General features: G+C 43.4%; 2 protein-coding genes across 2 annotated transcripts in view; both read right to left on the bottom strand.

The window, feature by feature from the left end:
* The window catches only part of GALNT14 (polypeptide N-acetylgalactosaminyltransferase 14), a 78389-nt gene extending 76377 nt beyond the window's left edge, over positions 1 to 2012 (bottom strand). The window contains exons 1-2 of the mRNA XM_084512557.1: positions 1675 to 2012; positions 1325 to 1518 (exon numbers count right to left, since the gene is read on the bottom strand). The gene's annotated coding sequence lies outside the window, so the exon portion shown is untranslated. The remainder of the gene's footprint in view (positions 1 to 1324; positions 1519 to 1674) is intronic.
* Positions 1321 to 12467, bottom strand: LOC311434673 (calpain-14-like; the record flags this gene model as incomplete). Its single annotated transcript, XM_084514994.1, is given in 15 exon segments — positions 1321 to 1393; positions 1395 to 1449; positions 1452 to 1518; positions 2036 to 2210; positions 4025 to 4068; positions 4072 to 4110; positions 5278 to 5343; positions 6059 to 6233; positions 6987 to 7035; positions 7581 to 7750; positions 7752 to 7797; positions 8758 to 8800; positions 10995 to 11055; positions 11195 to 11335; positions 12460 to 12467. Coding segments are annotated over 15 exon segments (1212 nt in total).
* Positions 12468 to 15385: the final 2918 nt, after the last annotated feature.

Genomic DNA, 15385 nt, shown 5'->3' on the forward strand with positions numbered 1-15385 from the left:
TCTCTGTCCCCCTCTCTCCTTTATGAAAAGAACTAATATCTAAATGCCCTACAAGTCTATTTGCCAGACTGCTCCCGTGTCATGCTACAGAGAACATCTATTTCTTGCCAGTCTCCAGTGACTTAAAGACTATATGGGATTACTTCTCACTATATTGTTCTTTTCAATCTGCAGAGCCAGCCCACTGCTTCTCTGAAACCGATCTGCAAGCATCACAGGCTCCATCCCAGCAAAGAGCTGGAGGCCTAGTCCACAAATTAAGTTCACTTCAGTAGGGCTATGCCAACTTATAAAAGCCAAAGAGATGGTTTGAATGCTTGTAAATGACCCTTCCAAGTCATGGCTAGGTAATTGTTCATTCATTCAGATAGTTCCCACAAGCACACACACTCCTGTCCTTCACCCATGGGCCTAGCAGCTACAGAACTGGGGTTTCTTTTATTAGGAGACAAGGCACTCCGGGCAGTGATAGTTTTTTAGTATCTGTTGATGGACCTGCTTTCCACCAGAGTGCTAATGCCTTTTGAGCCCGCTGATACCGCCACATCCACAGTGTCCTGTGGCAGTAAGCTCCAGGCATTCATTGCTTTTCCTGTGTAGAAGTTTGTCTGCCCCAGTGTTAACATATTCCCAAGCTTTGTGGCCAAACCTGCTGCATGGAATCAGTGCTGTACATGTTGCCCAACCTCCCATGGCCGTTCTCTGTTCTCTGTGATTCTACATCCAAACATCCCTTGCACATCCACATGCTTTTACTTTCACATTGCTGCATCATAGCTCTGGAGCAATTTCGCCTGGTGGCTCTTGCACACATTTACCTGTTCAAAACGCTTTGTTAAGAAATCCTCCCAGATCTCATCTTCGCACCTATCGACAACTGCCTTTAGGGTTTTAAATAAATCCAAAAATAAAATGAAAAATAAAAATAAGGAAGAAAAATGTGGCCATCCAAGATACAGTTATTGAAGACATTTTTCCAGAGCTACATTCTCCACTTTCTGCATAAGCAGCCCCTCTGCCACTGCCAGCAGGGTCCCCTGGCAAAACTATGGTGCATTTAAAGGCGTTGTGCCTCCCCAGTCTCAAAAACAAGCACACTGCAAGAATCACTTGTGTGGTCCTAGCTCAACACTTCCCAAAAGTGTAAGGCCAAAAGCGGTGCTTTAGCCACTAGCATCCCGAGCTAGGAAAGGCCCCCAGCCAGCCTCTCCACAAGGCAGCGTGCTGCATAGTCCTCATGCTATCCCACTGAACCATGATGACCAGATCGCCCCATCATGCCAAACAATCAGGTGCTGTCAGAGGAGCAGCAGCAGCATCTCACCTAATAACATGCCTCCTGGAGAAGACCTGCAGGATGAATTCAGATTCCTGCTGAGACTCCAAAGTGGATCGAATAGACACCGTGCTCCAGGTGGAAGTCATGGGTCACTTCCCATTCATCGAGACTTGGTGCTTGTTCACAAGGTGATGCCAAGTGAAGAACGCTGGGGACAGCTTTCTATTGACTTCCTGGTGCTGTTAAGAAGAAATGTGTTCTGCAATAGCTGAACAAACGAACAAAAGGCACACCTTTGGCTCACCTGCAGCTAAGAGCTTATTTTGTTTACAAATTTATCATTAGTCTTCTCTTGTTCCCTGTGTATGGGTTAACTGACTTCAGATCCCACCTACCCTGCTTCCAGAAGGGCTGAGTCTCTGTGGTTCCCAGTCACTTCACTTAAAGGTAAATCCTCAGGTATCTTCAGCACTTCCAAGGAGTAAATTTTAACAGAAAAGCTATTGCCCCAAAGAAGCTCAGTATTGCCAAGTGATCCAAGGACTCCTGCAGACCATTTCATGCCAGTCACTGCTCTATCTTTGCAAGCAACACAGCTCCTGCAATGAAAGAAGCTAGTCAAAGTACTTCAGCTGCTTACTTCTGATGTTCATGTGCAGGTTCAAGCAGGAAGAGCATGTTCTCTTGTCCATTTTGTGTTAAGGGGTATGATGTGCTACTAACTGAGTCAAGAGAGAAGGGTCACCCCCAAGGCACCCAGAAGAGCCCAAAGCACCCCTCACCATTGCAGAATCCCAGACTTCCTCCTGCTGTGCTCCCTTTAACCCATTTCCCACTCTTCAGGGAATACATCCACTCTTCCCCATTTCCCTGGCTCATCAAGTCTGCAGTTAATTTACAGATCATGAGGTCTACAAAATGCATCTTAAAATTTCACAGAGATATCTTGGGGAAAGAGCGCCAAGAGACATCTTGTCAGCAGTTTAGTTTAGTCCATATGGCTTACAAAAATAAAAGGAAAGAGATCAGAGAACTTCAGAGCTGACTCATTCTGTGTTACACATGGCAATCCTCAAATTTTATTATGTAGTAAAGAAGCAAGTGTCTGCTCTAACAGCAGCATCTATCAGTAGCAAAAGCACAACTAAAGCTTCAGAAAAGGACAGCAGCACTGAGATTAAAATATTACCATCCACGGCATTGCAGTGAAACAACACGGGTGACAACATTGCCACCTCGTGGCACAAGCTTTGGAGAAACGACAAGAAAAAGCAAAGCAGGCAAGAACTTCACAGTTACCTTAAAAATAAGACAAAAGCTCTTGAAAGTTGTCGATGTCCCCAGAAGCCCTGGGAGATGTGGTAGTGCCTTGCTTCTCCCTCACTCCTGCCATTTTAGAGCAGTACATCTCTGCCACATCAGCACAGCCTCTCGCATCATCAAGTAGAGAAGGAGAGCAAGCAAGCAACGAAGGGCTGCTCTAAAGCAGGTCACATCTTACCTCGAACTAGCTGGCACAGGCTGAAATCAAAGTGCTGTTTGTAAAAGCTAAGGGCAAAACCAAGGGGTGACTAAACCCACGTGGCTTCAGATTCATGACTGAGGACATAGCCTTCCCCTATAAAAGGATGACAAATCCTTGTCTCCATGTATCTCCACGTTTATCCCTCACTGAGCACAGGCCCACTATGCCTTCAGCCATGGCAGACTCTCCACAAGCATACTGGGTCCCATGAGATATAGCTAAACAGCTCTGGTTTTCTCCAGCAGAAACCAGAAATGCTCCCCTTCCATCAGCCAGTTCCTCCATGTGCACACACAGCATACAAGTAGTTAAAATATGAAAATCTAGATCTGTTCTGCTGGTCATCTTTCTGTCAAAGGAAGCATAATAGGAAGAGTGTTTGGCATAATGAAGGAAGGGGTAGGACAGCAGAAGAGGCAGCTGGGAGTCATTTAAAAGGCAGGCCTACATTACCTTGTTCATTATGCTATTCAACAGGAACAGCTGGTGTGCTGTCATCATGGGACTGACACCCAGAGAAGTTACTGCTCCACAGACAAGGTGAAAGTCAGTAATATTCTCAACACCTCCCTGTGCTCATCCTTCTCCTCCCTACCCCTGAGCCTCCTGCACAAATGAAGAGAAGCTGGGACAGAAGGAACATGCTCTGTTTCCAAGAGGAACAGGGCAGGTCTAGAGTTGACCATGGACTGGAATACAAACCACTGTCTTTCATGGGTCCTGTCAAAAAAATCCATGCAGATGCAAATATACAGCCCATTTGTCTCAACTTATTTCCCCTGATGTCGTACCCCAAGCTGCCAGGATGGAGGACTCCTTCACAGTCATCTCGCTCTAACACTTTGCAGCATGTGGAGAACTTTGCCTGGCCCCTCCTGTGACAAAGGGCCCTGAAACGTGCTGTTTAAAGCCTCCTGGCATCCAGATTGCAGCAACACGGGCAGCATCTGAAGTTCACACTGTGTTTCCTCTGGTATTGAAAGCACTGAAAAGCAGAACCAAACCAGTTGAAGCTGCATGTGTGAAGTGAGCCCCTCTACACAAGCACTCACTGCTGGAGAAATACAAACCTATTGAGTCATTGCTTTGAAACCAGAGGGTCTGTGCAATTTATCTTTATGTTCCTCTTCACACTAATTCGATCCTGAAGATGGCAGCATCTTTCCCCCAAGAAACTTTCCCTCCCACTTGGCATAAAGCCTTCAATTTTTTAAACCCACCTGTCACTCCAGTCCCCTTTCCATTCAATTCTCTCCCACAGATCTCACAGTCTCACCACGTTTTTTGGTCCATATTGACTTGTCACCTGCAGAACACAGTAACACTGTGCTCACCGAGGTCTCAGCAGTTCTCATCTGGTTTATATCACTGCACTGTGCCAGGCAGCAACACAGATTTTGTTTGTTCTCACAAATGCTAGCAAGGATGATATTAAAAGCTATGAACATGCAACTCTGAATGCAGGCACACAGTGATCAAGATAATTTATCTTACCTTACTGGAAGTGAAACCTGAGACCTCACAGATTCCTAATTTGGGCGCTTGGCTGTAAATTCCTCCTCCTTTCCAACATCTGTTCGTTTTGTGCTTACATGGAAGCAGAGCTGTGCCACCGTGAAAGTGAAGCAGAGTGCAGTGGGAAAGCACACGGGGTGACCACACAGACTAGTGCCTCCTGAACTGGGACGCTACAGTGGGAAAAGAGGAAGCCAGGCTGACTAGGAATTAGGTTGGCAGCATGCAGCTGAATGGCTGACTGCACAGCAGCTCCACCAGCTGAGCTGACCCCCTGACTCCTGCCTATTCCTTCACCCCATCAGAGGAGCTAGTTGGACTGACAGACATCGCTAACAAAGTCTGTAACTAAAGCACTTCTGCTGTGCTTGGGAAGCTCTTTGGGATTTATTACCGTACTGTTCTATCCCATTACAAAGATATCTTTAGGGCGTTCCTCATAACACTTCTACAGATCAGTGGGGTCCAGCTCTGCACAGGAGTACTGTTTGATTCCCTTACTCTAGCCACTTGTATTTCCTTCTGCAATTTGTCATGTTTTGGCCTTTGTATTCAATTAACTTTTCCACGCTATTGGCCCTCCTCTGACTTCAGAGGAAGGCTTTTTTACCCTGAGCAGGTTTCACCCCATCCTCCTAGCATACCAAAAGGCATACCCGTCCACCCTTAACAGCTAAGACACACTTCTAGGTGATGCTCTCAGCAGAGCTCTGTGAATAATTCCCACTCTTAGAGTTACACTGATCTTGTCAAGGTCACAGTACTCAACCAGATGCACTTGAAAGGGAGTCTTTACAAAGCACAAAGCCTTTTTTAGCCTTAGACTAAGAGAAAGATATCGGGGGAAGAGATACCACAGCTGCCCTGATTAAGGGCTTAACCTACTGTTGAAAAAAAGAAAAAAAAAAATGTTGACATGCAAACAAGCTTTGACCCAGGATGTTAGTGCTACTCTTGCCTTTCTAATACCAGTTACTGTGTTAGCATAGCCAGCAACAAGCCCATTTTTCAAGACCTTTGTTGCCTGTATACAAGCAAGAGAACCAGCAGGAAAATAAACATTTTTTTCTATCTCTACTCACACAGCAGACTCACATCAGTCTCAGAAACATGCATCTGTGTAAGCAGTGACCCTCAAAGCAAATGTAGAATGGTTTGAATGGCAAAAGCAAAACTAAACAAACATCTGAGCTCTTAACAGACACATTTTTCCTAACAGCCATACTTTGCAGCATGTTTGGAATTGGGAGTATGATTGCAAGGGTCCTTTTATAAATTGTGGATCTTTGTCTTTTTCACTTCTAAAAAGTCTAGGTTAGATTATGATTTAGGGCTTCCCAATAGCTGAAGTATTAGTATAAGGCTTGGGAGCAAAGATTTGAATTTATGTTCTGAACCACACCCCTCTCTGGTCTTGGCTATAAGCTTATTCCATGAGTCTGTGTCTCAGTGCACCACCTGTACAATCAGAAAATTTATTTAATAAAAATGGGAAAATGATAGGTCCTATTTAATAGAGACTCTTCAATAGATAAACCAGTTCTTAAACACAATGGAGCTGAGGGCAGCAGGGAACCAATCCACGTTCAATCTTTAACCTTGAGAATGTGATTTCTTCGGGAAGCCACATGTGGCAACTTTGATACTTTATAGTAGTAACACTGACTAGCCAAGCAGAGGCAAACATATCTGGAAAGGCTTTTAGCTGTGAAACCATTTGATGTCACACTAAGTCTTACCCCTAAACACATCTGGCAGCCCATGAGAGATCTGCTGTAGATTGCACTTCTCAGGGTATCCCTCAGACCAGGAGGAGCTACTGCAAGCTTGATCCTTCGATTAACACCACCTGTGAAATCCACAAAGGTGTCTGAAATTTGCCCAATCTGCAGATCTTCATAGGAGCCATAGAGTCTAGACAAAAAATATATCAATATATTCTTAGGCTTATAGTCAGAAGATAGGTTCTTTAATAACTCCACCTCGCCAAATGTTGCCTGAGGATTTCACCATACCTTGAAAGCTCAGTCTCCAAAGTGATTTTCTTCACTGTTGCAGAGGAAATTTCTCTTTTTGTTTTAATGCTACCAAGTGAAAATAACTGAAGTTTCTCTCCTTCTGTACAATCTTTCTCTCAACATTAACTAGGACTTTTCCCTGCTCTGCTAATTTTACCATGTTTAGATTATTTTAGCCTATGACTAACAAATTCCATCAGTTATGACTTGTTGCCTTATTCTTAGTCCCAATAAACCACTCTAAACAAAACAACCCAAAGAGAGAAGGCAGTATTTTCAGCATACTGTGTGAATGGTTGAATGCTTTAACAAGTTAAAGGTTTTGTAAGACCCCAGAGTAGGTACCTCTACCAAGACCAAAGCTGAATTTGTCTACACATCCCCAGAATGAAACTCCTTGCTCTGAGGACAATCCCCCAGGATATATTTGCTTTCATTTATATCCTAAACCTTAGGATTTAAACTCAAGGGCCTGAATTAGCAACAGTTACTGCAGTGTGAGCTTTTACTGTTTAAAAATAGAAAGATGAGAACCATTTGCAACGCTCCAAATGTGGCAAGGCCTAGAAGATGCTTTTATAAACAAAAACGCATAGCCACAAAACAATGTGATTCAGACAGACCATTTGCATGACTTGGAACGAATCACTTAGCATTTACCTTCTCCAAAAGGGTTCCCCAAAACACATTCTTATAGACTGAAAAAAAAATAAAACTAGCTTCCTCACCCCATTCACTGGCAGGTGATCATCAACCACCTCAATCCATTCACGATGTGACAGAACTGTCGGGGGAAAGGAACAAGATCATGTTTCCCTTACGAGGAACATCCCTTTGAAGCAATGGGAAAGGAAGAGTTGCTTAGCAGTGGGACCAGGATGAGCTGTCTTAGGAGAGGGCTGCATTAGATCAGTGGGAGGTACTGACACCCACAGATCCAACTCATCAGCCTCACCCAGATGGAGGAGAAAATGAAGCATGTGTCAGGTGTAAAAGAATATTAAATAGCAAAATTAGGCAAAGCAGGGCTTTTGGGGAAGGAGTTCCCAACTGCAGGCTGCAAGAGCTAAGACTGTAAATTTGGGAAAATGTGTTCAAGCCCCATTGACTTCTGCCAGCACATAAGACTTTTGTCTGGATTAAAATATGGATAGGGCCTAGCTGGAGAGAAGGGCCAAACTAAGGCATATGCTCAGACTGGTTCAGAGTGATGACCCTTCAGGTCAGGATATTCCCTAGCCACTTGCTAAGTTGCCAAAGGAAACCTTGTGGAAATTATCTAAAGCTGTGAAACAAAGCATGACAGAGGATTTCTGAAGACCTCCTGAATCCTCAGGAAGCAAATGTACCTGGAAGTGGAAAACACCAACATGTTTCCTCTCAAAATGCTGGTTTTGTGGCACTACTGCAGCCCTGATGGAATGTCAGGGCTTCCAGGGCCACCAAGCACCAGCAGTTCTCTGTGCCAAGACAAATGGAAACGTGGCTGGCAGAAAAACAAGACCTGCCAGCTAAATTCAGAGCACCATGAAGATACCAGAAGTGCTATTGTGCTGATGTCTTTAAAATTATAATGAACCATGAATATAAAATGCGACAATCCAGATATGTGCTTTATTTAACCAAACCATGATTGTTCTATAATTCTTCTCTCATGATCTTTTCATTTGGATACTATTTGTTTAAATAAAAAATTTAACAAGAACAACTTGTCAGTGGAAACATTGTTTTTTTACTGGAATTACACATTTTTTATGTTGTCTATAAAATTACACTATTAAAAAAAAAAACTTTCCCTTTTTCCTTTGAAAGCATTCACTTTTTCAGATGAGAAAAATAATTTCCAATGGATCTTCCAGGCAAAGCTGCACTTTGTATTCAAGGGCTTAAAGTAAAATTAAAACTTAATAAGAACCAATTTGGTCCTGCCCTACCTATTTTGGAGATGCCAGTATGTTCTTCTGCCTCAGGTAACATGGTATAAAAATGTTTTTTTCCAACTGTAAAGCTGAGAAGAGAATGCACTTCCACTAAGTCTCAGGTGTGAAGATTGCAAGACTCCGATTTTCCTGCCTCTGTGTAGTCTCCATTCAGTTGTCAAGCAGCAACATTATAGACCAAATGTACATGGCCACTCTTCATTGAGGCAGTAGCAGACAGAAAAGCAACAGAAAAGAGTGTTGGTTTCAGATGGTGGAGACACCTCTCAAACCTCCAATCCAACCTAGAAGCTTGTCAATATTTTTACTGAGCTTGTCCCATCTTAACAATTGCTTCATCCACACCACACAAAGTAAAACAATAAGGGTGTGTGTATCTTCTATTCTATGCCAGGATTTATACATGTACAGTCAATATTCCACCCAAAATGTTATATTGTATAAAAAATCTTACATACGTAGACAAAGGAGTTTCCTTGCCCATCAATCCTTGGCAGAAATCCAGTTGCTTTCTTTTTGCATCCTAAAATACCAGAGTTCTGCGCAAAGCCTAGGAAGCACATGACCAAAAAAAAGAGAGAAAAACAAGTCACTAATATCTCTTTGAGCTTGAAGTAAATCTTTGTCTGCAGAGCTGCAATCTCATGAGATGAGAGATGCAGTAAATTTCGAGTCTGGAATGAAAAAAAAAAAAAAAAAAAAAAAAAAAGTAAATGATGCAAACACTCCTTCTGCGGCCTGGGCACACATTTGTGTTTGGTCTACACTGAGTTTGGTCTCAGATAAACCAGTGGAGCTCAGACACATCAGTGTGATTGTCCATGAGTATCTAAGAAGACAACCCTTCAGCGCTGCCAGCCCAGCCCCTCCATTATTGTTGACAAGTTTCAGTCAAAGAGGCTTCAAGGGCAGACTGTAACTGTTAAACTTTCTGCTAACCTGGCTAATGTCTCCCTAATTTGAATGACCATCAAGCGACAGATTAACTGATATGTGCTGAAGAAGTTTCTATTGCCCTGACAAGCGTGTCTCGTGACCAACCGTTCAGGCAGAAATTATGCTATTATTCTTCTCCCCTCACAGATGCCTCTTGGATCAAATCAACAACCTAAGCATCAAACTTTCATTTCACTCTTGTGAGACACAAATTGCTCAGGCTAATTTTCTCACTGTTGGCTTCCCCTTCAGGCGGTAGCAGAGAAATGGCAACCCCTCAAAAGGCCTTGACAGTAATTAGACACCGGCTCCTATCCTTGGTGAATTTGGGTGCTCGTTTTGCAGGCCATCAGTCACAGATCCAGCAAGCTACAAGCCTGCAGGCCAAACAGCACGATCTCAACATTTTCTTCTGCAGCAAAGGGACTGAAGGATGCGCAGCATCCGTCCTCAGAGAGTCTTTGCTGGGCTAAGTTTGGCATCAGAGCAAAAGGCAGCCTTCCTACAGCAGTTTTAGAGCAGCAGAACAGTGGGCTGAAAGAAAGAGGAGGTTTCAAGCCCATTCCAATATACCTGGCATGGAGGGACACAATGACAGACCTGAAGGCCTTTGCAGAGGCCAGGACTTGTGTTGACCTTCCCTTCCAAACACACTATGCTGTCTCAGCTCTCTCAGCCTCAGAAACCGGCATATCTCAGCTCAGGCACCTGAGGATGGCATTCATGCTCTGCCAGCAAGATCCTGACTTTAAACCATCTGCGAGACACAATTCTGTCTGAAACCCTGAGAACCAGGGCTGCTATTTCCAAGCCCTCCTGCTTATTTTGTAAACGTGCCTCTACCTTCCTATTGATTTTCATGAGTTTATGAGAAATTTGTCCCTAAGAAACTAGATAAATCTGACAGAATCTGCTAACTAGAAAATGGCTTAGCTGGGAGATGCTATCTGCTATTGCCAGCAGTATTTCCTTACAGACACAGGAATGTAAAGAGTATGTGGGCCTGAAACTCTCAAATGACTGCATACATTGCTTTCAGGATGATTGGGTTATCAATGTTTTGCTCATCAGCTCAGTAAGAACAGTATCACCATTCCTACTAACAGGTTAGAGCTAACAGACCTTATCTAACCATGCTAGAAGCCTGTCCTGGCTAGCAAGACTTGCTATCCATTTGTTATGGGAACCTGCTCAGAGCTTGGTACCAAGTGTCTGTTGTGACATTCAGTTCAACCGTGTGATAGCAGGAAAGGCCTTAGAAAAACAGGCACAAGATGAATATAGATGCTCCAGAACTGAAAACAACTCGCTGAAGGTCAGTTTTTAGTCACAGCAGAAGCTCAACCTTGGGGGCTGGGAAAACACTCCACAAGTCCGAGAAAGATTAGACTAAACAGTTAAGTAAGAAAAAAGAACAGACCAGCAAGGGGATAAGGCACCTGCCGCTGCCTGTGAAAGTAACAGCTTCCAGCATCACAACAGTACGTGGGCAAAGGGGCAGGGGCCGAAGGTTAAGAACTGTCTAGAAACTCAGAAATTTTCTAAAATATCAAAATCGTGAATTCTGGGAGAGGAATTATCACCATGAGAACCGTTATCACAAAATCACCACCGGATCATCAGAACTGCTGGCACGCCGCTTGTACCAGGGACAAGAGCAACCCCACTCCCTTCACCTGCTCCCCCTGCCTGCTCCAAGAATTACTGGATGTAAGCTGAATGAAGTTGGTTCTATTTCTTGACAATAAATGCTTCAAACACAGTTATAAACCTGTACGTACTCCAACTTCCAAACTTACAGCTGCTACTGTAAGTGTCATCTCTGACAGCATTAAGGCCTGCCTAAATTAAAGTCTAAAAGTAAGTTCACTCAATGCTAACACTACTCACTGGCTATTGTTTGATCACCCACTTACATGAGACCTCTGAAAATCATTTACGTGTAGCCTCTTTCACTGTAAATTTCTGCAGTTTCTTTCACAGTGTTCCTGTTCTAATAGAGCTCGTGTGAGCAGGGAAATTCTCATCTGTGAGCAGGGGTTTATTTTTCAAGCACATCTCCAGCAAGGCCTGGTAGTTCTGCTGGGCAGGTGGGTTGTGCTTTTGAAATGAGCACAGGTGACTTTATTTATTTTTTATTTTATTTTATTTTATTTTATTTTATTTTATTTTATTTTATTTTATTTTATTTTATTTTATTTTATTTTATTTTATTTTATTTTATTTTATTATTTTTTTTTTCAGGGAGGGCAGCAAAGGCATGGCACTATCTGCAGAGGATATCTGGTAGGGATAAATTCTTCCTTTGAGGAGATTTCCCTTGAGGAGTCTTGCCCTGCTCAGTCCTGCTGGAAACTCCTTGTTTTTTAGGATGAGGTGTGTCTTTTCCATAAGAGTTCCTGATCATGAAGTGTAAAAAGTAAACTGTGGATTTAAAATTTTTCTCTTTAGTCAGAAGAGGGGGATGGCGCCTACAGGAGAAGTGGGGCTCTATTTAATTGTAACCTAGCACCGATCTCTGTGTGTTCAAGGCTTTACATTCCAGTGTAGAAAGTATTCTTAGTGAGAAACCCAGCAGTGAGAAATCCAACAAACACAGATTATGTTGTCCTCCCACAGAGAGCACTCATTTGTTATAAAACCACTCTACCAGTGATCCACAAGGCTTGATTCTCAAGGGCAAACAAAAGAAAAGTCTTCAAAATATAACCCTGGAAACAAAAATTTTATTTTCTGTTGTACATTAGAAATTTAAAAGCTAAAGGATTTAAGTGCCTAACACCGTGTACACTTTTTCTCCAGATGAAAAGTGTTGTCTCTCCCTCCAAACCTTGCCTTTTTTTATAGCCATTGACCTTCAGAGCTACAACAACATGAACAGTGGACAGATAGATATAGTTAATACAAAAATGAGAGGGGAAAAAAAAGGCCTGGAGACTGACAGCATTTCATAAAGACAGACAGTAAAAGCACGTGTTTATGAAGAAATCCTCATTTTGCTGCTCCCCAGGAAAAGAACCAGTGGGCAATCAACATATTTTGAGCTATACTGAAGAGCAAATACTTGAGATCTGACTTTTTTTGCATGTGCAGGACATCCACAACGCCTGATAAAATCGTTGTAACCCTTTTACCAGTTCATACCTCAGTCTGGTATTTGTAAAACAGTTAAACCTTACAAATAAGCTTTGAAACCAAGAGATAGTATGAAAAAATTATGCCTTCAAAACTGGAGGTTTAAATTACCTGAACATGTAGCCTTATTTCTAAGAAACTGAGCCAGAAGTTCTGGCTGTGTGTGTGTGAGTCAGTGATGCAGTTACTTTATATGTTTTGAACCCACACACACACATCTTATTTTTAAGTTTCTGCTTGTTGCCTAGCCTCCGTCCTGTGTACAAGCAGGACCCAGACACAGCAGTATATGAAGAAATATACCTGGAAATCACGTTTACTCCACTCAGCAATGTTACTGAACTAGACTGTCAGCAATATATATAAACACGGTTTCCCACCATGTCCTCTGACATGGGTGGAGCAGATTGTGTACATGTCTCTTCCAGACATTTCATAATTTCTAAGGGAAAGCAGCCAAGCATAACAGACAAAGGTTACAAGCTTTAGATGGAAGCTGTGAACTGGTGGGCTGGATGGATTTGATCCTCTATTCTTTGCACATTACCCTACTTAGTATGTTTGCCATCTAATGTAACTCCTTCCAATAAATCACTATTCTATGATCTCCCCTGATCTTGCTCATCATCTTAGGTACCATGAACTGGCTGGTCCCTCAGTCTTATAATAAGAATCTGAAGAATTCATGGGAAATTCTTCACTTTCGGTAAAAGTACTGAACCATCAAGGAATTCTCTGACAGGCACTTACTCCCTCTGTGAGAGGATTTATCTCAGACAACATTGGTGCAGGCTGCATTTGACAGCTCAGCCCAGCTCCTCTGATTTAACAAGGCAATCTGTATCTGGGCTGAGGAGCTGTTCCTGATTGTGTGGAATAAAACAAATGTTTGCGTGCAAAATAGTAAATTTTAAGGTAAGCAGACGGAACAATGGAGTGCCACCTTTTACAGCCATTCTCACTATACAGCAGAACATGAACTGCAGAAATTACCACTGGTTGGTCAAATGAAAATGTGACTGCATTAGGCTTTGTTAATCTTTGTTAGTCTCTTAACACACATTATGAAAAGTGCACTTGCAGGTACAACCTAAAGTCTTTGCTTAAATATGGTGGCGTATTTCAGAAATAAAAGCTCACATTTCTCTCACATTCCCTGCATTCGGGAAGGGTATCAAGGTGGTCTGGGGAAATTTGCCATCAAAGGCTTCCTGGCCTGACCTATTGTCAGCTCTGAGAATATCACAAGAAAGCACTGAAGAGCAATGGCTTCTAGCAGCAGTGTACAGCTGTATATGGAGCCTCAGAACAGCCTCTGAGGAGCAAAGTTCCTTAAATGGCATAACTATCTAGAAGATGAAAGCAACTTTTTCTTACAAAACAAGGATTTTTTGCCAAACAATTTCTACAGGGTCTTTCTCAGGAATTTTCATTAGAAATAACTCATCAAATTCCTAAAGCCAAAATCTCAGTCTATTTATATTTTAAAAAAATAATAAAGTAATGAGGGAAATGAATCTTAAAGACGTTTTAAAATATTAATTCTGATTTCAGACTAGCTTTAGGCATTGGCAGTGAAGCAGAAGAGCCTGACCTTCAGAAGATACAGTCAACTTGCTATTTTCTTCCAGAAAAAGAAAACAGTCAAGCTGCATGGAAGAGCTATCTGTGCAAATGCATCCCATCACAAAATTGTGAAAATATATCTTCAATCAGATGCATAAATAAGGACCCCAAAAGCACACATAAATCCTGTCATTCCTAGGAGGGTCCCTAGCTGCCAAGAAAGGAGAAACACATTCAGTGAAAACTATTTTATTACCCTTTCTTTGTTCTCTTCTCATTCAACAGTAAGGCCAAGTACCTGTTTGCAGGCACAAGGGACCATGTGTACCTTAGTGTTCCCCTGTGAAAATCAGCCACTTTTAATGCAAAGCTGCATCTCATCTCCTGCAAGAGCTGAATTCCTCCCAGCCTGTGCTGGACACAAATGGCTGGGAAAGGGCAGGGACCCCTGACATGGTGGAACCTCTTCCAGAACTGCCTCTTGCCACATTTCTTGGACTCGATGGAGAAACTCAAGTGGAAAGCTGCCTGGAGATATTTCAGGAAACATTCCTAACTTGCAATGCTTTATCCCAGAGGACCAGCTGTAGCTAAGAAAGCAGGGCAGTGTGGCATTACAGATGGGCAGTCCTGGGGACAAGCCCAGCCACAGGCAAGTACTGCCCCATTTGTTCTTTAGCTCTCCTGTCACCCTAATTTCCGAAGGAATAAAAGAACATGGATAGTGACTACTTTGTCTGTCTCACCTAAATAAATAGCAAGTTATCCCAGGTACAGACTGCCTCTGCGTCAGGGGAGGTTTAGGTTGGATATTAGGAAGAACTTCTTTACGGAAAGGGTTTTGAGGCATTGGAACGGGCTGCCCAGAGAAGTGGTTCAGTCTCCATCGCTGGAGGTCTTTAAAAGACGTTTAGATGTAGAGCTGAGTGATACGGCTTAGTGGAGGACTGGTTAGTGTTAGGTCAGAGGTTGGACTCGGTGATCTTGGAAGTCTCTTCCAACCTAGATGATTCTGTGATTCAAGACCGTCCCTATCAACCTGCATTGGCTATCAGAGGGCAGCCACCCTGCTGGACACCAGCTCTGCAAGGTACAGCTCAGCTAACAGTGACTGAACATGACTTGCTGATGGGCAGCCTGAGCAAGTGCTGTGCTTCAGGACCAAGCCACGCACTGAGGGAGCTGCTGTGGGCGGCAGGGGCACATTCAGGTTCAGAAACAGCGGCTCCCCCGTCACGTTTGCCCACTCGGGCGTTTGCTTCTAGGAGAGGGAGACGAGGGCTAAAATGGCGGGCGGGTAGCAGCGCCCTGCTGCACTGGGGGGGGGGAGGGCGCCACCAGGGGGCGCTGCGCCCGGCGGGGCTCTCCCACCCCTTAGCGCCTCAACATGGCGCCGCCCAGCGCGGCTTCACCCGCTGGGGGAGCACGGGCGGCGCTTTGCCAGGAGTGGCCGACTTCCGGCGCCGGCCCA

The sequence above is a fragment of the Aythya ferina genome (genome assembly GCF_964211825.1).
Source record: "Aythya ferina genome assembly, chromosome: 3".
Classification (NCBI taxonomy): Eukaryota; Metazoa; Chordata; class Aves; order Anseriformes; family Anatidae; genus Aythya; species Aythya ferina.